The sequence below is a fragment of the Temnothorax americanus genome, unplaced genomic scaffold (assembly GCF_048541705.1).
Source record: "Temnothorax americanus isolate GAGA-0224 unplaced genomic scaffold, ASM4854170v1 Scaffold29, whole genome shotgun sequence".
In the NCBI taxonomy this organism is placed as follows: domain Eukaryota; kingdom Metazoa; phylum Arthropoda; class Insecta; order Hymenoptera; family Formicidae; genus Temnothorax; species Temnothorax americanus.
This window is the reverse complement of record NW_027509432.1, coordinates 891,219-915,222: the sequence shown is the minus strand read 5'-3', so window position 1 is coordinate 915,222 and position 24,004 is coordinate 891,219. Positions and strand designations below refer to the sequence as shown.

Below are 24,004 nucleotides of genomic sequence, written 5' to 3'. Positions count from 1 at the left end.
AGCCGCACTCCGTAAGGTAAACGTGTACCAATGCCGGGACACTTAAGACCTATGTCTGGACACCTTTATCATTTTAGTTTTTAAATATATGTATAATGCGAGTTATATATAAAACCAAGGATAAAAATATAATACGAGAAAAATATTTTCATCTTTGATTCTTTGATTTTAATTCGCGTTATAACTTATTTAAGGACTAAAATGATAAAAATGTCCAGACATACGTACGTGTCCAGGCATTGGTACATTTACCTTAATGTAAAGCTGACTACTGAATATCGCTAACGGATGATGATTATTTATTTGCCGTTACTACGATGAGCCATTACGCATTTAGTCACGAGATGGACATAAATATCGATCGCTACGCACGGATGTTCAAAGTTCAAATGAATGGGCGTTATCAGGTCCGCTGTCACATTTTACGTTGAATCATCATCAGGGTAGGATAATACCTTGAATTGTATCAACGAAACGCGAGCGAGTAATCTCGCAGCCGTTGGCTAAATCCAACGAATTATTAACTTTAAGGTCGTAATTACAAGCGAGATAGACCGGGTTATGTATCCGCTCGGCGCGGATAATCGTAGCGCCTCTCTGTCTACCGCCATAACAAAAAAACAGAAGTAAAACTTTATTACGCTGAGAGTCCGCGTTTATGCCGAGATAGTTGGACCCCCGTGATGGGAAATAGCATCCGCGATGAAGAATACTAAAAGCTGTAGCCACCCTGCCGTGGAAAACGGCAAGTCAATAACGTGGCCGGGGAACTTTTTTATCATAGATCCATAAAATGCGACAGCATGAAAAGCATTCAAGCACGTATATGTGCTTTTAAGAAAATCTAGAAAAAGAAGAAGATATACACAACTCTAAAAGACGCCTCGGAGCGTCTCGAGGATTGAGCTCCTCGCGACGTTCTTCCAGCGTCTTCGCGCTTCTTTCCACCTGTCCCTGTGCTTCTTTTCCATCCGCAAATTAATTTTTACTTATTTATCGCTTCCATATGTCTCGCCGTAGATGTGCCCACAATGTGTCGTCCACAGCTGCCATCGCGTAGTCGCGCGTATATATAATAATTTTTGGCCATAAGCTATACGTCCAATCCTCTCCTGCTTCGCGTAAACCATCATGGCTCTACGACAAGCCCCGCACTCACGCAGCCTCTCTCTTTGTCTTTCCGCAGAGTAACCTGACAGACGGGGAAGAAGATCTGCCTGAAGACGCTTTCTCGCTGCTGTCGGTGCTCCTAGTTGGTTCGCTAAACTTTCCATTTGATCGATCGTGAGTCGCCCCTCGAAGACAGCCTCCCGAGAGTGCCTTAACTCTCGGAAGCTCCGATCCGACCCCGTCCAATCATACCGGTGCGGTGGTAGTCTCTAGGCTCTTCCCGACACCCTTTCCCGACTGCCTTACCCGCTCGCACCTTCCCCGTGTTGTTTTCCCTCGACATCTCGAACGCTTTCTTGCCGCTTAATATAACCGATAGAATCGAATAAATTATGATTGGACGCGAGTCCCGTGGGTAAGTGTCGTAATTTATGTGCTGTCGATGCGCGCCACAAAGTCCGTTCAGCAATGCCCTTTACGTAACACTTCTGATGCACCATGGTACTGTTGTAATGCAATATTTTGCTAGAAATAAAAGAATTTCGACTGCGTAAAGACCTTTTTATTTAACAGACGAAGAGTCGAAATATACCTTGTTTTTAAGCATTTTATTAAAAATTTAACAGAATACGCGGAAGATGCATCACAAATAATTGATAATTTATTAAATATTCAAGATTCGAAGTACTTTCTCGGCGAACTTAATTATTTTTCAAGTAAGACGTTTGTATATAAAATAAGAAATGTGATAAATAAAGAGTTGCAACCTATGCAGATTTTCTAAATTTCGAAAGGTAGCAAGATTTTTCCTGACCGTTGTTTTAGCGTGTATACATTACTCTGCTATATGGGGTGCTTATACGTTATCGATAAAATAAAGGTTCGCGAAGCGAATTATATACTCTGCTGAATCTAGCCTTTTAAAGGGGATATGCACACGAGGTGAACCAGAACGGATTTACCGGCTCTTCGTTCATTTTGTTCACCCAGCTTCACCTGTATTTTTCATTCTTTTAGCGTTCGCGACAGATCAATTACAGAGATACGTGCGGTAATGCCAGGTGTTAAAAGTCGCAGGAGATTACGGCCACCCTCGAATTTTCCCCTCACTCTGAGTAATCGACGCCAATCTCGCCAGAAACAATTTTATTAGGGTGAAGGTCGGGGCTTCCGAGATCCTTCCATAAATATATACATAATATCGATTATATCGCGAAGTAAAAGAGTCTCAATATATATATATCTCCAAAATTCCTCAAAAAGATATATGTCTATCCAGCATCCGATAATAGCCGATAACACGCTGATATTCGTGCCGCGTCAGCGTGACGCGGGCTTTTCTCGATTCGTCATCAAAATTCGATGAATAGCCGGCTGCGAAAGGCCCGCGCTCTTCGAGGGGTGACGCGTTGTATGGTTGAACAGTAGCGTGTCCTGGCGATTCTCCGCTAGACGGATCTCCGCGATATCCCGCAGGACTCCTCCTCGTGATCCTGATATTCTTCTCCGTCGCCGGCAACGTCCTGGTCTGCGTGGCGATCTACACCGACCGCGGGCTACGGAGGATCGGCAACCTCTTCCTGGCCTCCCTGGCCGTCGCCGACCTCTTCGTCGGTGGGCTGGTGATGACCTTTGCCGGGGTCAACGATCTCCTCGGCTACTGGATCTTCGGAATGTGGTTTTGCGACATCTGGATCGCCTTCGATGTTATGTGCAGCACTGCCTCTATCCTGAATCTATGCGCCATATCGCTCGACCGTTACATACACATCAAGGATCCCCTCAGGTGAGACTATACTGATGGATCATCAGCTTCAAACAAGGATCATCGAACGACTCATAAATTAAAAGTTACAACTATTTTTTAGCGTGCGGCTAAAAGACAGTTTTAGAGGATAAAACCATTTTACACGATATATTTTTAAAATCGTGAAGAATTTAAAAATGTTCGACAAAATAATGTCAAAATTTTATTCCTAAAAAATTATAGCATATAAATTTTGAAGATGAGAATTATAGAGATTTAGAGCAAATGCGAGAGTTTATCAAACGTTGTTTTAGGTACGGCCGTTGGGTGACCAGAAGAGTTGCCATTGGTGGCATCGTCGTTGTGTGGCTCCTAGCAGGACTCATATCCTTTGTGCCGATCAGTCTAGATCTTCACAGGAATGATGATGATCAACCTACGTTTGACGAAGTGGAGGTAAGGTGCCCGCAGAATTTAAAATCGCGTTGGTTTATTTGTATCAATATATATATATATATATATATATATATATATATATATATATATATTAAATTTATTCGATATATTGAGCTATATATATATATATAGCTTTATTCGATATAGATATATTGAGCTATATATATATATATATATATATAGCTCAATATATCGAATAAATTCAATATATAATATATATCGTCTAATTTTTAAATACGTAAAACGCGACGAAATGATTTTTCACTCTGAGCTCTCCCGAGCAAACTGTTTGTTTCAATTGGGTAATCCTTTCCACTAGAAATTGCTGAAACATAAATTCCATCCACTTTAATATTTGAAGTGTACGCAATATTATATAAAAAAAGTCGGCAAAATTATAAATATTGCACGAAAATTTCTAAGTACGTTCCGCGATGTCTCAACCATGTGTGAGATTGAATTCGAGCTTCATAAAAAAACAAATACGATGAATGTGTGGTGCGGTTGGTGCTTTCGATTCGAATACCGCAGGGATTAAAAATAAATGACATTTCTCATTTTACCCCGTCACGCCATTCACGACTGAGGCAGTTTGCGCAATTCTCGCCGTTTCTCCGTTAATTACTCATCTTTTACCTTTACAGGAGCACCCTACGTGTGCCCTAGACATTACACCCACCTATGCGGTGGTGTCCTCGTGCATATCTTTCTACGTGCCCTGCATCGTGATGCTGGGTATTTACTGCAGGTAAGACCGCCGCTCGCTGGCGCCCACCGCTAACTACTCCGGAGGCGAATTAATTTAACTTTTTACTTCCGCACTCTCGCCGTAATCATTTGCCGTGATCTTCGTGAGTGACGCAGCTCGTATGCCCTTCTATATAAAACGTGATTAACTACGGTAACTTGCGACTCGCACGAATGCGCCTGAAGATAAAAATGATGCGCGCTCGGAAAGACATCTTCATTTGAAAATTCATAAAATGTATAAATTACAAAAATGCACAAAAATGCTGAATGTACCGCGTTTAGCGGAACAACGCACGCTGATGAATTTCCAATAAGCGCTTCATCTCTTCATCGCTTTCGTTTCTTTGATATGCGATACAAAAATGTAATTATACTTTTTTTCATTTCGCTGCTGTAAAGTGACAGTAAAGTGTTCTCTGATAATGATTAATAAATCAAGAGATCATTCTCTCTCTCCACGCGTTAAAAAATACTTTCTCTTTCAGGCTCTATTGCTACGCGCAGAAACACGTGAAGAGTATCCGAGCAGTGACGAAGCTGCCGGACACCTCCATGGCCAAGAGTTTTCGCTCGAAGAGCAGTCGCTGCAAGCCACCGAAGCCGCAGACGAAGACGAAGCCAACCAGCCCTTACCACGTCTCCGACCACAAGGCCGCGATCACCGTCGGCGTAATCATGGGCGTATTCCTGGTATGCTGGGTACCCTTCTTCTGCGTCAACATCGTCGCAGCCTACTGCAAGACCTGCATATCTCACCGAGCGTTCCAGGTGCGACTCCTTGCGCAGACTGCATCCCAAGGCATTCATTTCATCTTAACTACGTTTTAGAGATGTGCTAACTGTTCGAATACGAATCGAATCGAATCATACTTGATTTTGATTTGATGATGTAGGTACATTCAGTGAGTGCTTTCAGTATTACAACCGCTCACTAAGCGGCTAAGTGCAGTCAAAGAGTTTTTTTTTTCCCATGCTCTGTAGCCCTATTAAATTGTATAAGCAAAAGTTTAAATATACGTAAAAAAGAATAAGTTAAAGTATTGATAATAAAATAAACAATACATTATTTTATTTTAATTTCTACGTATGTAATTGAATAATGTTATTGGATATCATATTAGAGTATTTTAATAATTTGTTTATGATTTTTTACCTAACTGTTTCAGTTCTACGACATAAAGTATATTTTATTATTTTTATATTAAATATTTAAATACGTTTTTGCCTTTTTTAAAAAAAGAGTTTAGATATATTATATAATTAATATTATTTTTACACATATATATATATATATATATATATATATATATATATATATATCACACACACAAAATATTATCTTATTATCTACATGTTAAAATTCAATCTTATAATAATTAAGTATATTGTTAATTAAAAATTATATTTCAACGATTCGATTCAATTGATGAAAACATCTTGGAAATTCCTATTGTAAGATTCTCCTTTCCAAAGAGATGTGTAAGAACTTTTGTGTCCCACGTAGAACAGTTCTTGCTCGCGCAAAAATTTTTACAGAGGTGTGCTAAAGTCGTTTCTTCCCCCCGAACAGGTTCTCACGTGGTTCGGCTACAGTAACTCGGCCTTCAACCCGATAATCTACAGCATCTTCAACACTGAGTTTCGGGAGGCGTTCAAGAGGATCCTCACGAAGGGGGCACGCGCGCGGGGCAACCAGCCGTCGACCAGCGAGTGCGGTGAGTTCCGTTCAGTGGTGGTGCAGAAGCGGAACGGCTCCATGGTCGAGTGTAACATCAGTCCGAGATCGAGCGCGGACAGCTGCCAGGTCGGCATGATGGCTCAACGACATCGCGACACCATCGTCAGTGCCATATAAACGAGCGTCCCTCTCGACTCTCGGGTCATCTTAAACGATCTCTTTCCTGGGTCTCGCTCTCGCCGCTTACCTCCCGAAATTCGTCGCGGTCGTCCGATTGTTACTCGTCGATCTTGTGTCAAAGAATTTGCCGACATCGTCCGGCGAGGAGTAACGACGCATTAGCGCGCGAATTGGAACATGCCTCACGCAAGAAGAATTCGTTCTTCGCGTCGCAGGGGACACATCGATTTTACAAAACATTTTTATTTTCAGCATTTTTAGATTTACAGTCTTCGTTTTGCTGTTTCGAGTCCCGCACAGGGAGTGAAAAAGCCATCGTGATACAATCCATGACAGATTGCACGATTTCTCTAATGGAACGATCGCTTTATTGTTATTGTTTTCGTACGAACTTACGTCAGTGTGTAAATATAAAGTCAGCATACGGCACCGCCTGTACCAACAAGCGGGGTTTACTCTCGCGTGCTAAAGTTTAGTATTTGCATCCGCGAAGGATTTGAACGCCAAACCGCCCGCCTGCTCAAAGGAAGACTGCTGCTGCAGTTGCGACGACGTTGCGCTCTCGCTATACCGCCGCTCGCGTAAGATAAGCATAATTGAGGACTGTTGAATAATACTCTCAGCCATATTATTGAATCTCTCCTCACGTAATATCGATCAATGTTCTAGTTAGCCTGTTCGTTGATTTGGCCCGAGGATTCTCTTGGTCCAAACCGGGAAAACGCGTTTGCTCGCGTATATCCTCGGCGTCGGATTTCTAGAGAAGCAATATCGTTTAATGCAGGAGCAATGCAAATCGAGAAACGTTTGCTGGATATTAAAATGAGCGCTTCGGGTACGTTGTGTCTCCGCGGAGTCGTCGTCGCGACTCGATTACGATTAACCGATGATAATTACGAATGACGCGCGAGTTTTTCTTCGAAGTACGATATTTTCGTTGTAACATATTCGTATGATCGTGGAATATTTTCTCTTTTTGTTTTTATAGCGAAGGAGCGAAGGCTGTGGTGTTCGACCGTGTAAGCGCGGCATTTCGCGAAGACATCAATCATTGTAATTAAGACAATCACCGGAACCCAAACTTCGAAACATATCCCGAAGACATAATCCACCGAAATCGTAGTATTGTCTTGTTCTCTCATTTTTTTCATTCTGATTTTTTTTTTTTTTTTTTTTTTTAAGCGGTACGACGACAGGCATAGAATGGGATTTGTCGATTAATAGAAGAAATCCAAGTGTAGCGCTTAGGATACTAATCTCGTCAAGCAATCTCTTTAATGGAGCAATGTCGATAGTCGATCTACGATGTTAAAAGCTGGATGTTACTAAAAAAAAATACTGATATGTTTCTGAATAGTAACGTCTGTCGAAACATGGGAGATATATATATATATATATATATATATATATATAAAGGGAAAAAAATTTAATAGCAATAGATCAGCGCAGCGGCGCGCGCGACGCGCCGTTCCGTGAACTATAGAATTCATTTTCCAACCTGTAAATAGCCATGTAATTATTTTTCTATTTGACGGGCGCGAAGAGAGACATACACGGCGGGATACTCGCAGAAATGCGAGGGTCTCTCGTTTCATGGGCGCGCTCATTGCGGATGTACGCGAAATCGTCGTCGAGCACCCGTCGAATCTCAATTCAATTCTGCATCACATATCCGAGTGGAAGGAAGCGAGCCAATTTGGCGTTCGCAAGGATCCGTCGAGCTTCCTTGGTACATCTATATCTACGATACAAAACGCATTACGATCCGGCGCGAGAGGAAACGAAAAGGAATGTCACATGCGCGAATGCAGACGCGTTGCAGACTGTAGAAACGGTTGTAGGGAATAGCGTGGAACTCTCTAGCCAGCAGGATCTGTGCGCAATGTTGATGTATACTACTGATATATTCGAATGACCGTTCTCTGTAAATATATTAGACTAAGACTTCGACAAGGGTATCTTGACTCGTGACTTTTTACTGATTTCCTCTTTCGTCCGATTCCTACGTCCCAATGAAACAATGGAAAAACAAACAGCAAGCGCCGAAAAAGATATTCTTATCGCATACACTTATATCCCCCGGATAGCCAAATCTGTCGAGAACAGATTTTGAAAGTACCTGCTGCACAAATTTTGTTGATAGAATGTCAGCAGAAATGTAACGGAATCTGTTAACGGAACGTAACGGCATAATCTGCTGTGTCAAATTATATTGGCAGGCTTTGCCGGCAAAACGAGTTTAATGCGGACAGATAATACCAGATCTGTTGTGATATCTGAGCAAATCTGCTGCCAATCTATTATACCTCGAGCAGTTTGCTTATTGGGTCTATGATACTTATAAGTATAGATATACTTGTACATACTAATAAAATTTAATCTGCCTGAAGTTAACAATTGGTGTTTCATTCATTTATAATTTGTACTTCTACAAACTCTAATTTGTAAATCGCATGTTTTTTTTTGTCATAACTCGGAATATATGATGCTGTATTTAGCGTGATTGGGATATTTAATTTTGACTACTAAATTTCATCCCTCGATGCATAATTAGTAAACAAATGATAGATATATAAATATTTATTAATTCTTAATTTTTTTAAACAATATCAAATTATTACGTTCGATATGCCTTTCTTTTATGCTATCGTTGTTGGAAAATTCAGACGCGGTGTCCGTCCACATGCGATTTTCCTTCGGGATATTTAGAAAATCGAGCAAACTACTGCTCAACCTCGGCATAATTGGATACAATATTAAAGCACCTATTCTACTGCTTTCCAGAGCAAGCGATATCACAGCTTTAAGTTCCTCGATCGAATTTGCATCGTCGACTCGCTTCTTCAGCTGCCAAGGCTCGTGATACGCCACCATCTTATTCGCGCAATGAAGCATACTCATGACCGCGTCCACGACATGATGTAAATTGTATTCCTCGTAACTCTCGCGCGCTTTTTTGCTCACGGATTTCAAAGCTTCTCTGGTCTCATCAGCTACCTCAGACTGCAACACGTTCCAGTATTTCGCCGGATCGGGGAACTCTTTGGACGGATTGATCGCTTTACCCGCGCAACGACTGACTAGATTGCCCAGTGTATCCGCCAACTCGGAATTCAATACGTTAACAATTTTCGTTGAACTATAATCTGTGAACGGATTTTTAAGAGACGTGATGCAAATGACATATGTAACAAGTAAATGCACGATTCGTCTTACTTGCGTCGTTCTGCGGCACCGCTTCTCTCAGGATAAAGTATCGCAATCCCTCGTCTGAATACTCATTTGCAGCTTCAAATGGCGATATTACGTTTCCCTTTGATTTCGACATTTTTTTATGATCAACAGTCCAATGAGCGTGACACAGTAGCGTCTTTGGAGGCTCGAGACCTGCCGCTATTAAGAATGCTGGCCAATAGATACCGTGAAACTTCAAAATATCTTTTCCAATTATCTACAATAATTTTTTTTTATATATATATTCCATATTTTAATATAAAAAATTTCATGTAATATTCATTAATAGCTAAAAATTATGATCCGTACTTGAATGGTGGGTGGCCAAAATTCTTTGTACGATTCATTTGGATATCCTAAGACCGTTAAATAATTTACTAAGGCATCCATCCATACGTATACCGAATGAGACTCATCGCGCGGGGAAGGTATAGCCCATGGCACCTTGTTTCTAATTCTAGTAATGCTCAAGTCTTGTAAACACGCACCTTCCTCTACCCACTGTGATAATGTTCTGTGATACAGCGCAGGTCTAACTGTGTTTTCTGCAAAAATAAGTCATCCAAAATTTAGAATTTGCAGTCGTTAAAAAAAAGCGAGATAATATGAATTAGTTTAAGAGCAACCGAACTCTTTTTATACCATCTTTGAGCCAATACTTGAGATCATCTTGAAATGCGCTAAGTCGGAATTTGTAATTTTCTTCCTCCGTCCATTCTACTTTGTTTCCCGATTCCGCGGAGACTTTGATTACTTTACCGGTCGAATCTTTCTGTTCCGCCAACTCTACATCAGAGAGGAACGCTTCGTCCGATACGCAATACCATCCCGAGTACTTTCCTAGATAGATGTGCCCTCGTTCTTCTAACCGTTTCTGAAAATGTTCAATTTCTCAATGTGAACGACACGATCGCAAACATACACGAGATTGATATTCAGAAATAAAATTTGTTCTAAGAACCCAAAAGTGATACACTGCGTCACAGTGCTGCTTTTCAGTGGTTCTAATGAAACGCGAATAATCCACTTCAAACCTATCGCACATTTCCCTGAATTGCTGTGAAATTCTTGTACAGTACTCAAGATTTGGCAAACCAGCTGCGGCTGCGGCGGCTTTGATTTTGTTACCGTGCTCGTCGGTACCAGTGGTAAGAAATGTTTTATGGCCCAACATGCCGTTGTATCGAGCAACAGCATCGGCCAGAACTGCGCTGTACAAATGTCCAATATGAGGACCTAACATATAAAATATACATTTATGTCTGTTCCTATTATAATGGTGACTTAGACTAATAAATGAGAATTTTTAACTTGAAGAAAGTTACACACCAGCGTTTACGTAAAAAATCGGCGTAGTAATGTACTTATTTTGAGATAAATCTTTAACGTAGCGCCTCTTTATCGTCAGACTCCAAAAAAAAGATGACCGTACATTTTTAAATAGAAATGGAAATATCGCTGATTTCGAGGGCTGATACTTTGCAATTACGTGTTTAACTGAAATTTAAATTTATTACTATTATTATGTGATTAATTAACACTTATTAGCACTTGGAAAATTTGAATAAAAAAAAAGTAAAGCAAAGTGTTGTTACATCATATTTTTTCATAATAACAAAAGCTTGATGTTGCATGCTAAAAGATAGACATAAAAGAAATTTAACAATATTATTTAATATGTTATAATATTATTTGTTATAATAATGCGTTGGAGTAAGAGCGTTTTTCATAAATTTATGAAAAAAATGATATATATGAGAGTTCATCTTAAAAATATTTATTTTCTACTAGTTCTGTACATATAGTCACGATAAATTTAATAACAAAGAACAATATAGACGTTACAACAATTCTTATTTCTCCGTCTCAGCATTTTGCGACTCTAAGGATATTGTTTCTAACTGAGCTATGAGATCCATATGCTTAAATTCGTTAGGTCTGTTGGTAAACGTTTCAAGCAACCGCAATCTGTGTTCGTTATCGTTGCAATAATATAGCTGCAATTCGTTAGCCAGGCATTGTGCCTCCCGCACTTGCAGTAAATTTGTATCAAATTCCCCACGCATAAGTACAATGCCCTTGTCGTCTCTCAATTCAGTATAGTGTATCATGGTCAAACACTCAGGCGCGTTCTCTTTATGCGTCTGGTACCATAAGAGCGGAGTCATGTGCACTTCCGAGCCGTAAAATTGACACATTATAAATTCATAGCCCTGCTCTCTTGGCAATGGCAAGAGGAAGGTGGAATATTGCTTGCCGCGCGCAAACATCTTATCGTACTGCTCGGGCGTCATAGTACCGCAGATACAGTCCTTCCGCTTGTGATACTCATTCCATATTTCTATAATCTCCTCTTTCGACCGATCATTTATCATGTCAACTTTCATAACGCTATCCAATCGCGCTTCTTTCGCCTGCGTACCAGGTTCCAAAGCTGGCTTTGCCTCAGTTTGGTAGAAACTCGCAGCTTTCTCACGTTTCTCTTTAACAATAACGATTTGAACATACTTTATCTCAACGATAATTCTCTTCGCTTAAAAGTTAGCATCCTTATCATCGATAAATCATAAGAACCATAATATCTAAACGTTATCCGTTACTAATTCCTAGACAGAAATTCAAAGAAACGAAGGTAAATGCGCCAAATTTATAATTGTCAGAAAGAAGGAAAATATAATTAATCGTTTCGGACAATCGGGAAACAGCGTTGTCGGAAATAGCAGCCTTGCGAGCCTCGTGAAAATCGTATACCTTGCTTCTCGCGAGTCTCCTTCTCTTGCTGTTCGACGCGTTGCAGAAACTCCTGCGGGCTAGTCTGCTGCAGCCTCGCGATCTTCTCGGCGTACTTGTCGTAATAGGGATTCGTCTGCAACCCCTCGAGAACCTTTTCGAGCCTAGCCCGGCTCGTCATGATGCGCCTCTCGTCGCTCGTCCTCGCGGTTACCCGGTTACCCTTCGGATGCCTGACCAAACCTAGGCGCGTCGCGTTTCGCAGTAAAACGCTTGCCATGAATATCCAGCGGTACGGGCGATACTGGCGATACTGCCGATATTGGCGATTATTGGCGATACCTTAAACACGCGTGAAATTAACCGAAAGAAGCACGTCACCCATAGGAGTTAAGAATAAGAGGTTAGAGTTAGAGGACGGAGCACGGAGCAGTGAGCACGCCAGCACGCATCCCTTTTTGAAATTGGTACTAACATTTTCCGACACTGCCGATAAAACATCACACAATTTTATTTTATACTAGTATATCGAGGAAAAGGTAATATATATAAGCAATATTTTTTAAGGCCGTCCTGCTTGTTCGAATGTCATTGCATTTTGGACTTTGCATTTTCCTAGTTATAAATTAAATATTTTAACTAAAATTTTTTATGTCCGATAGAAACCTATAGAGGCCCTCTACTACCCCCGCCAACTCCGATCGGCGGTCCTCTTTTCTTTATAAATATTCTCGATTAATTGGTTGTGGATCAGTTTGATATTTATAAGTTTATACATTTGCAGATGTAGCACAGAACGCGCAAAATGATGTTTTATCGGCAGTGTCGGAAAATGAACGTGGCTACGTAGTACCAATTTCGCGAATGGATGTACTGGCAGTAGTGCACGAGGGCTTTTTCGACGGTCCCAGGTCCCAGGTCCACCCCCAGGTCCCACGTCCCACGAAAAAGACAGCCTCTCTCAGACTTCATACCGTACAGCCGTACATACATATGTCTTCTATACAGTTGAAACAGGCACGAGGAACAGACAACAGAATACAGAGGAAGTAACACCGCGTGCTGAATCGAAATGACATAATTTTCAACCGGACGAGAAAGAGAATTGCAAACTATTTTAGTAGGAATTAAGGTGCCGCCAATGTTGTACAGGACAAGATACTGCCTCTCAAGCAAGTCCACAATTTGTTGGGTAAAGATTCAATTAGGTAAGCACAAAATATATATTAAAAGATAATACATAAACATATTGATTTGTGCGCAATACATTCATTTCGGAGGAAGTTCGAGAAGATCGTGGGTACTAAGATGTCTGCGTACCTTATTCTTCTTGTGAATTTAATATTAACCACGTTTCTCTCTCAAGCCTAATTTAGCCTAATGTTATTTTATGCTATTTAACGACGATATTTTCATGCTTACGTAAATTTCTTCCCTCAGAGAATATTGGTCGCAGAACCACGTCGGTTACAATGCGTCCTACAACTGATTCTGAAGTAAATACTGATGTAAGTACCACGCATGGGAATAAGAGACCTATGGACGATGGCGGTGAGAATGAAGCCAAGATACAAAAGACAGAAGCAGAAACGGTACAAACAACAGAAGCAGAAATGGTACAAAGAATCAAGAGGAAAAATCACGCCATGTTGATGGGCTACGTTGGCAAAGACTATTACGGCATGCAAAGAAATCCTGGTATGAAGACTATCGAGGAAGATTTGATTAGTGCCTTACTGAAGGCAGACCTGATAACCGCAGAACAATTTGAGAATATACGTGCGATCAATTTTCAAAGAGCCGCACGTACAGACAAGGGAGTATCGGCAATTAGGCAGGTTGTGTCACTGAAGCTACGTAAGATGAATATTTTAATATAAATTTAGTATATATCTTTTTCAAGAATTATTGAAAAACAATTTTGATTTATATCGATCATAATGGTGTTTATACTTAACATATCGATATTACTTTTACAATGCCACTTCTGTTTAAATTATTCGCGTTAATAAAACTTGGCGCTGTCAAGTTTAAAAACAATAAAAGAAATGAACTTTTTATTTAAACTATTATATGAATATTTATATTACTATGTTATGAATATCAAACTTTTTTTGCAGCTGAGAACTCTGATAAGACGGTAATAAATCAGTTCTTACCCGATGTAATCCGAGTATTTGGAATAAAACGCGTAACAAAGGGTTTCAATAGCAAAAATCAATGTGACGCGCGTACTTATAGATATATCATTCCTTCTTTTGCATTTGCATTAGAAGATCAAAGTTTGTTAAAACTTGGAGAGGAAGTTGACGAAGATGAGAGAATCAAACGGTTATCGGTTATTGACGGAAAGTCATACACAGATTATAGATTATCTCCAGAATCTTTAAATAGATTAAATTCGATATTAAAACTTATGGAAGGTTCTCACAACTTTCATAACTTCACGTCGAAAGTGTAAGTCGATATCGATTCAGAAGTACGTGCTTATTCATTTAGGTATCTAAAACTGAAACACATTCTATTTCATTCAGGAAACCATTGGATCCACGCGCACGGCGCTACATAATCAGTTTCTGCTGCTCGGAGACGTTTGTCTCGAGCGGTATAGAATTTGCGGTATTAGAAGTTAAAGGGCAAAGCTTCATGTTGCATCAAATTCGAAAAATGGTCGCAACTATAACCGCAGTTGCGAGAAACATGGTACCCGAGGAGACAATCGACGAAGCGTTCAAGACAATGGACAAGATGGACGTACCACTTGCACCCAGCTTGGGATTGTGTCTGTGTCGCGTAAGGAAATTTGACAGCGCATATTTTGCTAGTATTTACGAGTACGTACCCAATTCGACTCTTGGTTGGAACGTTCGATTGGCCGATGAAAGAGCAATGAGTATTTCTGCTGAACTTGTTAATAAACCTAGTCGGCGCGGGCAAGTGCTCGCGAAAAAGCGCATTTGCCTACGCACGGCTAGTTAGCGTAGTGTCGGAGTGCCATCACGGTATTTATTACAATATTTAAAAAAATCGTTAATAAAATAGTTAATATTAAACTTGTAATCTCTTGTGAGATTAATATTAAATTTTCTAAGGACAAATTATTCAAGGAATAAATATATTTACAGGTGCATTACGATAATTACAGTAAAAGGTATGGCGCGGACGGTCTCCATGAAACGCTAGATTGGAAGGAGTGTGAAGAAGAAGTACAGAAGTTTCAGAAAGCGTATATTTTGCAGCATATGGTGGACACGGAAATTTCGGAACAAACGTATCCTTTTTAAACCCGATACCTCATGTAATAAATTTTTCCATCTATTTAAATACCTTAACCAATATTATATAGGACGTTGAAGTGGCTCGCTGGTCTTCCTTTCTATTCGTTTAGTAACAGAGATGTACTACCTGTGGAGGACGATGAAAAACAACTACCCGTTGAGAATGATGAACAACAAGAAACCGTGCACAATGTCGTTTAGGTGTAAATGTTGGGTGTAAAATAGCTCAGTGTCTCTGTATCAAACATATTAAGAAACATTAAAGAAAGTTTTTAAATTATTACTAAAGTTTCCTTTTTGCAAGATTGATCACAAATTTCCTGCAATTACAAAGCGATTCTGTAAAACCGAAAACAGCGATGATGTCAGTGTTTTTTAATCAGATATTCTGACGTAAATCTTTATCTCGTAAAGTGCTTTGAACCGAATTGAAAATATGTGCGCATATCCTTTCTCGATTTGTTTATGGTTCAAATATTTTTGCTGCGTATAAATCGAATATGTACTTCCCCCATACTTTTTACTACAAGCGCATACGAAGATGACGCGCGTGCTTTGCCTGCGTTGATGGGTAATTCCAGTCTCGTGGTATCCAGTATTTCCAGTGGAGGATCGCAGTGACTGGTCGAGCGCCGAGATATAAGGAGGATTGCGGATTGCAATTCCCGACATTTCGTATACGGTGTGCTTTACCATGCGGATTGTTCAACGGATTCCAACGTTACTAATAATTGTTTACGGTAAGCAAGAAACATATTATGACGCAAACTTTGTGATAAATAAGAATCATATCGCGAGATGTTGATAAAAAGTGTTGCGATTGTAACTTTATAGAAAAATTTTGTACCATAATTTTTTTCCTTCCCGAAGATCTTTTATTTATCAATTAGATGTGTGTAGCGCAACAGAGTATTAAATAGAAAATAAAAATCATATTCTTGATAAAATAGTATTTTTTGATAAGTGCTCATAGAGATGTATTTAGGATTTAAAAATGCAACTGTTTTCATTGGTGCCGTTAATATTACCTTACGTTCGTGAAAAAATTTATATTAAAAAAAAAAAGAATTTTTTTGTAAAACTCGTTTTTATTTATCACGCATCTGTTAGGAAAAAATTTTGTATTATATATTAATTGTACATCCGTATGTTCCAAGAGATTTCCGAAGTAATCTCAACCAGTTTAAGAAACTGGTTTAACGACCTTGAACCTCAGTGCAAAAGAATCTATCTCGCTTACACGTTTACTCATGCTGGATAGATAATGAGCGAAGAAGATACGAATACACGTAAAAGCATATGTCTCTACCACATTTATTAGTTTTCTTATATTACCAGCCGATGTGATCAATCAATCTATAATTGATTTCCCTATCGCAAAAGATATATGATCATGAAACAGGATTCTTCTACGTATATTATTGGAAAAAAATGTCAATTATAATTATAATAATTTGACAAATAATTTCAACTTACACAATTACTCAACACATAAAATAACGGGATAGATTTTTTTATCTGGCGATTTTTCTATCTCTATTTCTTCAATTTTACAGTGTGCGTTGGTTCTGGATATACCCAAACAAACGATTGCGGGTAAGTATTTACGCGTCAAAGTAATCCAATGTTCAAATAAGTAAGTGTCAACTAATTTAATCATTTGGACAGACCACAGACACAGACATTTCAATGTAACAATGGAGACTGTATAGCCAGCGAGTTATTATGCGATGGCAAAACGGACTGCAGGGATTTATCCGACGAGACAGAGGCCGCGTGTAAAGGGCCACAAATTTTCTGTCCTAACTACGCCTTTCGTTGCAATTATGGTGCCTGTATAGACAGAAACTTGGTGTGTAACGGCGTTTCCAACTGCGCCGACAACAGTGACGAAACGCAGCCCCAGTGCTTAAGAAATACAACAAACGCTCAAACGAAAAGATGTGGAGCGAATGAGTTAAAGTGTGACAACGGCCAGTGCATTTCTAGCGACGCTGTGTGTGACGGAACTCGAAATTGTGCGGATGGTTCTGACGAAACATCTAAATTATGCCAATCGTTAACGTGAGAATCATTTATACACGTTTGAAGTACGATTCCTAGTTGTATGTACATTGAACAACTATAGTATGAGAAACAAACGTCCGCCAATTTATTTGCAGTTGTCCTTCGACAGCTTTTCGTTGTGCTTATGGAGCTTGTATCGATGGTGATCTACGATGTAACGGAGTGGACGACTGCGCCGATGGCTCAGACGAGGACGTAGGCCAGGGATGTAGGCCTGGATGGCCGTCAGTTTTACCGTCGGTGCGACCAACAACGGGAACTACACGATTGCCACCGACTCCCGCACCAACACGTCCTTCTGGGACACCTTCTGGCACAAACACTTGCAAAGCGCCTCCGCAACCGCAAAACGGTAGCTGGAAGTTACATCGATCGCAGTGCTCAAATGGACAGGACTGTAACGTTCCAGAAGGAACGGAACTGGGATTAGGATCTTATCTCGTCTACTCTTGCGACTCGGGATATAAAATAAGAGGTTCGCCCGACGTTAGCTGCAGTATCGGGGGAAAATGGCTTAATATACCAGTTTGCAGAGGTATTGAACTAGTAATGATATATTTTTAACTATTTTAAGATAAATAAATATGGATTCTTAAATATTGAATATTTCAGTCGAAGAAATTCATCGTCTTCAAAGCGATCAGAATTACACATGTTAATTATTTTGACAATGTTTGTTCGATAGCAATACTCTGCAAAGGTTTAGCCGCACCATCAATACAATCTGAATGTCGGTACGACGATGAATGGATATCGTGCAAATCTCCAGTTCCACCAAGAACAAGAGCAACATTGTCATGTGCAAACAGTTATCGACCTGAAACTAATCAACATCTACTGTCCGGACAAGGAACGAACGTGAGATGTAAAGCGAATGGCGAATGGGAACCAGAACCTATGCGATGCGTTCCAGGTCCGGTCACGATAAATATTTACATTAACGATAATCAACTTGCGTTCCAAACCACTTTTGACAGAAACAATGCTACGTTTATCGAAGTGTCGGATGATAGAATCATTATACATACAAATGCCAATAATCCAAATTATTCGAACATAAATGTTGGAGTACCAAAGCCAAATAATGATACAGCGGCAAATGTGCCTTGGGCGTGGTCCTAAAATTATAAAAAAATGATAGTACAATTATAAGTAGTAGAATTTCGAACAATATTTTTACAGTTGGCATAATAATCACACATGTCAATATCCCCATTGAGATAATTCACATACCTGTGTCGTTCTGTATTACAATTTCTATTTAAGTTACGATTTGCAATTGTTTCCTAATGAACCAAAGCTTTGATGAAAGTATTAAAATATAGTTTTTAATTACGCGCTGTGTATAAATTTATAATTTATTAAGTTAAGTGCACATACATATACACACATCGAATATATTTAATAAACTATTACGTGACCTCGATATATCTCAATTTCCTTTCCATCCAATTAGTCATAAAATTACACAATGACGCGCAATGGTTACGGTTACTGTGAATTATCTCTTCCTCTTTTTTTTTTTTTCTATAATCACGAGTGCTCAATACGTTCTCTTGTATTATCACGCCAAGACGATTTCTCCAACCGAAATGTTTGTTGTAGTATGCGGCACTCTACCTCTCAATTATCAACCGACCGTTGTAGGCGGTTTTAGACCGAATATCACGGAATTTCCGTGGCACGCCTCGATGTATCGCGATGAACCAGGCGAGCCAAAGAAATACTTCTGTGGAGCGTCTATCATTCAAGAAAATCTCTTGATAACGGCAGCTCATTGTGTATACGACGAGAACAATAGGCAACCGATCGACGCCGACAAAATTTATATATTAACGGGAAACCTTTTTCGCGATTACAATAATCCCTTTCACGATCCAAATCTCATTAAAAGAAATCAGGTTTGAAAACGTATACAATGCGACGTAAAGTAATCCGTATAAAATATTGTCGATCGAAATGTTACACATACCTTCTTCCAGGTGAAACGTATTTACATCGCACGAGATTATCTAGGATACATAGGAAATTACCTGTGGGATATCGCGGTATTAGAACTCGTCGCACCATTTGTATTGTCATCCTATTTAGTTCCTGCGTGCATAGATACTTTAAGCTTTGGGAGTGTATTGGAACCGGGTACTTATGGAAAGGTAGCGGGATTTGGTAGAACCGCAACTGGTGAATCCAGCGCAGTTTTACAGGCTCTGACAGTGCCTGTAATCTCACTCAGCCAGTGCAGATCCGCGAGCCAAAGCGTCAATACGGAACAATATATCACCAACGATAAGTTTTGCGCAGGCTACACAAATGGTTAGTAAAAGATCATTTATGTGTGTCATAAATCAGCATGACGCTATATTATTTTACTAAATTTATCAGAAATATATTTGCAAAAGATATATGACTACTTCAATTTAAGTAAATGTTACACGAGAAAAGATAATAAGGAAAGAAAAAAAAAATTTAAGAACGATTGTTCTATATATGCAAAGATGCGAAAAATAGAAAGATAACTTACACAAGCCGCGTGTGTTTCAGGTTCTTCCGTTTGCGACGGTGACAGTGGCGGCGGATTAGTCTTTAAAACCAATGATTTGTGGTATCTCCGAGGTATCGTTAGCGTTTCTCTCGGCACGATAAAAGATGGTGGAAGTTTTCATTGTAACTACAACTTGTATTCCTTATATACAGAACTCTCCAGGCATATTTCATGGATACAAGATGTAATTATCAAAATAGAACAAAATCAGACGCATACATTATGCTCGGAACAATCTCGAATAAGATGTTCCTAAATTTATTTAAACAAGTGCCGATTATTATGTGCAATCACCGAAAAAAAGCATTTACCTTATGCGCGCCACGTATAGTCTACATTATACTTGACAATTATCTTTATTTTTTTTATTGAATGCGTAATTATATGAAGTTGCAACTCTGTTGAACAATTAAAGACTTGAGGGAGATAATTTCTCGCACGTATGCGATAAATGAAATTAATTTCACAATTCTAGCTGTGCCCGTTATTTTACGGGTTTTAGACATTCTTATTACTTTAACACATAAATGTAGGTAGATGACGGAAAAAATGGATGAACAGAAATAGAAATTTAAATGCCATACACACGTATTTCCATTAACTTTATATATGCCAAGTTGTACAAAACAGATTTGATAAAAAAAAATTTTTTACACATCACGTTTATACATAATGTACATTTAAATATGTTTTTCACTATACGACACAATATCTACAATAAAACGTTTTTTTAAAATGGGAGACGAATGATTCTGTGAAATTGTTGTATAATCATATAAATTTACTATTGCGACTTACATGCACTCGGATTCCTTCGGTGCCTTTTCTTTATCGGATGGTACAGATGGTAGTGCGGCTACATCTTTGCCGGGTGAAACCAAACCTGTATCATATATTTCATTATTTTCTATGAAATGCACTAATAAACTCTACAATATTTACCTTCCATACGTAAGTCTTGCAAACGTTGCTTCAATTTTTCAATCTCTGGATTCGCATCGGGAACCGCGGTGGAAACTTCTACATCATCCTCGTCCAACAATTCCGCTAATTCCCTTTCCAATTCGGTCTCAGAGTCTGCGTTGTTCAGGGTTTCGGATAAAACTGTATCTATCTCTTTGTTCTCCTCTAAAACCTGGTCATCGAATAACAGGTATCACTACTTTTATTATATCACAAGTACGCGCAAGTAACACGTACAACCACTTACCTCATTAATGTCGTCCATAATGTCTCGAACGCCATATTCCGTTAAACCATCATTTTGTCCCATTTTCTTCAATACGTCGGACCCAGTTTTATAAGCGGACAATACAGCAGAGTTAGAACGCGCGTCTTCAATATTGGTGATGAGAACGCGCAGATTCGCAAGGGCTTGCGCGCGCTTTTCTATGGTCTTTTCCAATTCCATTTTTCTCCTTAATCGCGTTTTTGCCAGCTGACGCAACTCTTTCCCCAAGTACATCCTAGCTTCATCAACAATATTAAGCTTCTCTCGCTCCATAAGCTCTATTTCCTCGATTAGCTTATTTTCCTGTTTCATCAGTTTATACATGCCTTCTTCCACCTCCGTAATTTCATTTGCCGCTTGCGCGGCAATTTTAACCAGTACGTCGCCATTTGGATCGGAGCTCTTCTTAAAAACCACCTTTTTCCTACGTCGTAACCACTCCAGGGTTAAGCTCACCGCGCTCTCCGAAATCTGCTCCTTTGTTTTGCTCTTGCAATATTCTACTATCTCCGATATCGGGAACAAAACGTTATCCTTTCTAACTTCAGCAATGGAGAGAATAACGCCACCTAATTCTCGCACACGTCGCAGATGTACGTATCTGACTTCCGTGTTATTCGTCTTCCGGCCTACGACGTACGTCTTCACTTTGGAAAACGACCAGGTAATTGGTTTTTTCACAAATACGTCGATCGACCATGCTGTCCACGTTTCGCACGGTTCTTTAAAAAAGTCAGTCTCTTCAATTATCTCGTTGTTTCTAGAAAATTTCACAAAATTTATATAACGATACACAGCAAAATGTACAACGTTAAAGTATTAAATCGTAAACCACGTGCTTCATTTTTATCACGAGTACGTGCCTTCGTCGCAATTGATCGTCCAATATCTGACAGAAACGTTCGATATATTTAATATGTTTAACAGTCGCGCGCGCGACAATACCTTAGAAGCTCCTCAATCACGGTAGTCAGACAGAGCGGCGCGCAGCCCCTTCTCTCGAAGGCTTCGTTCAAGTCGGCGATAGTAAAACTGCATCGCGTCGTGTGTTTCAACCGCTCGTATATCAGATCGTTCCAGAACTTGTATTTAGAGATCCAATCCTGCGGGTTTGCAGATTTACTGCGAAACGGCGAAAACAACGCGCTCATTCTTTCCTCTCGATTCCAACATTCCGGCAATTTTTCTGCCGGTAGCGGCGACGTGCCGACCGTTTTACCGTCGACGTCGCTCATAACGTCGCGCGAGTAAAATAACTCGCAAATCAACTTGGGTTATAAAAATATTGTCCGGTCACAGCGGATGCGTTCTATTTTCGCGCACGCACATTTCCCGTCGACTTTCCTCCCATCTTCGTTGACCTCGTTCCAACTAACTGAGAGAAGTGCTATATAAATGGAGAAGTATATTATTTACACGCGTGCAGTTAAATAAAAAGAAACGTAGAATGAGACTCCTCAAAATGTGACGTGCAACAATAAACAACGTACGTACGTGTTGTTTTGCAATCTTGACGTCACGCGAACATTCGCTAGGTACTTAAATTCGGTCCAAAGATCATGGATCGTCTAATTTATGCAGCACTATTTTCTTATTCAGATCGTTCGCGACTCCTCGCAATATTCATTTATTTGTTGTCAGCTGCTTCGAGATCGGAGATACTCGCGAGCGTCGCGACTGTCGCGAGTGATCGGAGAATCAAAACAACGAACAGCGCGAAAAGGGAAATGCCGGCATTACCGGCCGACGGTGACGGGTGAAGCGCAGAACGCGGAGCAGCGCCGAGTCGACGAGTCGTTTTCTTACCGGTTACGGATAAAAGCGGAACGCGTCCCGCATTTGCTGCACGAGATGGCACAGCGGAGGCTTCACGGTTCACGCGTGCCGCGTGGACGTGAAGCCAAATGGCGCCGTCGCATCGCGATCGATCCGCCTGTGCCCGCGACCCGCAATGTCCGCCTCGAAAAGGGACAAGCGAGGAGCGAGGAACCGCCGGCTAACGGCTAACGGCTAACCTTGACGGGAAGCGAGGCCTATTTTTAATCGCAGCCTTCGTCTCCTCGCTCGTCTTTGCGTCACGTATATCGGAGGTGCGCGATCCGTAACGCTTCTCCGCGCTCGAAAGGAAAACGAAACGCCGGCGCCGCTGAGATGCCGATACGCCGCGCGGCTCCGTAAAAACCAGGCACGTCAGGCACACCGAAAGGTAGCGAACGGAGTACGAGACGCGTGCCGGTGAAACCATCGTACTTGCGTCGCGTCAAACGATGAAATACATAAATTTCTCGCAAATGACCAGAGAAACGTCTGGGTTTTTATTCAACTTTCCAGCCGCCAACCGCCAGCCGCCTTGGCCGTTGCTCCGGTCTCCGGTCAATTAAGACGCCATAGCCATTATTGTCAGGCCCTCGCTCGCACGTATATGCGCGCGCGTCGATTCGGCTTTTACCTTCGATACGCGACGCTAAACCGGCTGCCCGTGGATCCCGTATTGTCCATGGATATCGAACGCTAGGATATTTCTACAGTGGCGTTAACGCTTCGTACGTTTCTCTCGTAAAGGAAATACGAATGCGCGAGGGTGCTCGCGACTTTGCAGGAGGAACGAAATCCGGGGGACGCGCCTGACGCCTGAGGCTTCCACACCCTTGTTTGTTTTCGCAAAGCATGAATTAAAATATCAACGGAATATTGGACGCGCGTGGTTTCGCTCGTCGAGGACACCGGACGAGTCGACGACCGCTCGTCGAACCGCGTTTCTCCCAAATATGAATAAGACGAAAAATGAATCGTTCGCCGGCTCTCGCCTCTCGATCTCGGGCGAGTAAGTAAACGCGGCACCCGGCACCCGGCAACGTCGGTCGAACGCCGAAAAACACATTCAAGCGTGGCAACGGAAGAGCAACGGAATTTTCGAACGGTCGAAGAAATCGGCGGCGAAGACGGCAACTCGCAACGATGTAATAAAATCCGTCCGTCGATTCGGGAAGGCTGGAAAATT

The 24,004-nt window shown here is 40.6% G+C and overlaps 6 protein-coding genes across 9 annotated transcripts in view; 3 read left to right on the top strand and 3 right to left on the bottom strand.

Annotated features, from left to right (window-relative positions):
- Dop1 (dopamine receptor, D1) overlaps window positions 1–8,310 on the top strand; it is an 87,439-nt gene extending 79,129 nt beyond the window's left edge. For 2 of the 3 annotated variants that reach the window (XM_077410825.1, XM_077410824.1), the window contains exons 2-7: window positions 1,187–1,256; window positions 2,587–2,896; window positions 3,172–3,313; window positions 3,958–4,061; window positions 4,549–4,831; window positions 5,634–8,310. In XM_077410825.1, the coding sequence (XP_077266951.1) occupies window positions 1,187–1,256; window positions 2,587–2,896; window positions 3,172–3,313; window positions 3,958–4,061; window positions 4,549–4,831; window positions 5,634–5,918 (1,194 nt within the window). In that variant the 3' untranslated portion in view covers window positions 5,919–8,310. The remainder of the gene's footprint in view (window positions 1–1,186; window positions 1,257–2,586; window positions 2,897–3,171; window positions 3,314–3,957; window positions 4,062–4,548; window positions 4,832–5,633) is intronic. The other variant, XM_077410827.1, reaches the window with a different exon arrangement.
- Window positions 8,311–8,485: 175 nt separating this feature from the next.
- Window positions 8,486–12,515, bottom strand: Metrs-m (Methionyl-tRNA synthetase, mitochondrial). Its single transcript, XM_077410801.1, has 7 exons — window positions 11,907–12,515; window positions 10,485–10,652; window positions 10,117–10,391; window positions 9,798–10,029; window positions 9,465–9,700; window positions 9,138–9,372; window positions 8,486–9,067 (listed from the first exon to the last, which is right to left on the bottom strand). The coding sequence occupies exons 1-7, from the start codon at window positions 12,163–12,165 to the stop codon at window positions 8,505–8,507; spliced, it is 1,968 nt and encodes a 655-aa protein (XP_077266927.1). The 5' UTR covers window positions 12,166–12,515; the 3' UTR covers window positions 8,486–8,504.
- On the bottom strand, window positions 10,917–11,749 carry LOC143899984 (ATP synthase mitochondrial F1 complex assembly factor 1). The gene has a single exon (XM_077410858.1). The coding sequence runs from the start codon at window positions 11,540–11,542 to the stop codon at window positions 11,009–11,011; it is 534 nt and encodes a 177-aa protein (XP_077266984.1). The 5' UTR covers window positions 11,543–11,749; the 3' UTR covers window positions 10,917–11,008.
- A 286-nt stretch (window positions 12,516–12,801) lies between the features above and the next one.
- Window positions 12,802–15,443, top strand: Pus1 (Pseudouridine synthase 1). The gene is made up of 6 exons (XM_077410810.1): window positions 12,802–13,093; window positions 13,326–13,742; window positions 14,006–14,342; window positions 14,420–14,678; window positions 15,011–15,156; window positions 15,232–15,443. Exons 1-6 carry the CDS (start codon window positions 13,027–13,029, stop codon window positions 15,362–15,364), a joined length of 1,359 nt encoding a protein of 452 aa, XP_077266936.1. The 5' UTR covers window positions 12,802–13,026; the 3' UTR covers window positions 15,365–15,443.
- A 281-nt stretch (window positions 15,444–15,724) lies between these two features.
- On the top strand, window positions 15,725–20,513 carry LOC143899955 (coagulation factor X). Of its 2 annotated transcripts, XM_077410797.1 has the most exons (9): window positions 15,725–15,903; window positions 16,720–16,759; window positions 16,832–17,227; window positions 17,326–17,765; window positions 17,916–18,143; window positions 18,836–19,131; window positions 19,213–19,543; window positions 19,772–19,843; window positions 19,925–20,513. In XM_077410797.1, exons 1-9 carry the CDS (start codon window positions 15,858–15,860, stop codon window positions 20,026–20,028), a joined length of 1,953 nt encoding a protein of 650 aa, XP_077266923.1. In that variant the 5' UTR covers window positions 15,725–15,857; the 3' UTR covers window positions 20,029–20,513. The 2 variants fall into 2 exon arrangements, with proteins under 2 accessions (XP_077266923.1, XP_077266922.1); XM_077410796.1 differs by having other exon boundaries at window positions 15,728–15,903; window positions 19,772–20,513.
- Window positions 20,343–22,890, bottom strand: LOC143899963 (charged multivesicular body protein 7). The gene is made up of 5 exons (XM_077410821.1): window positions 22,498–22,890; window positions 21,949–22,390; window positions 20,983–21,763; window positions 20,715–20,907; window positions 20,343–20,655 (listed from the first exon to the last, which is right to left on the bottom strand). The coding sequence occupies exons 2-5, from the start codon at window positions 22,236–22,238 to the stop codon at window positions 20,567–20,569; spliced, it is 1,353 nt and encodes a 450-aa protein (XP_077266947.1). The 5' UTR covers window positions 22,239–22,390; window positions 22,498–22,890; the 3' UTR covers window positions 20,343–20,566.
- Window positions 22,891–24,004: the final 1,114 nt, after the last annotated feature.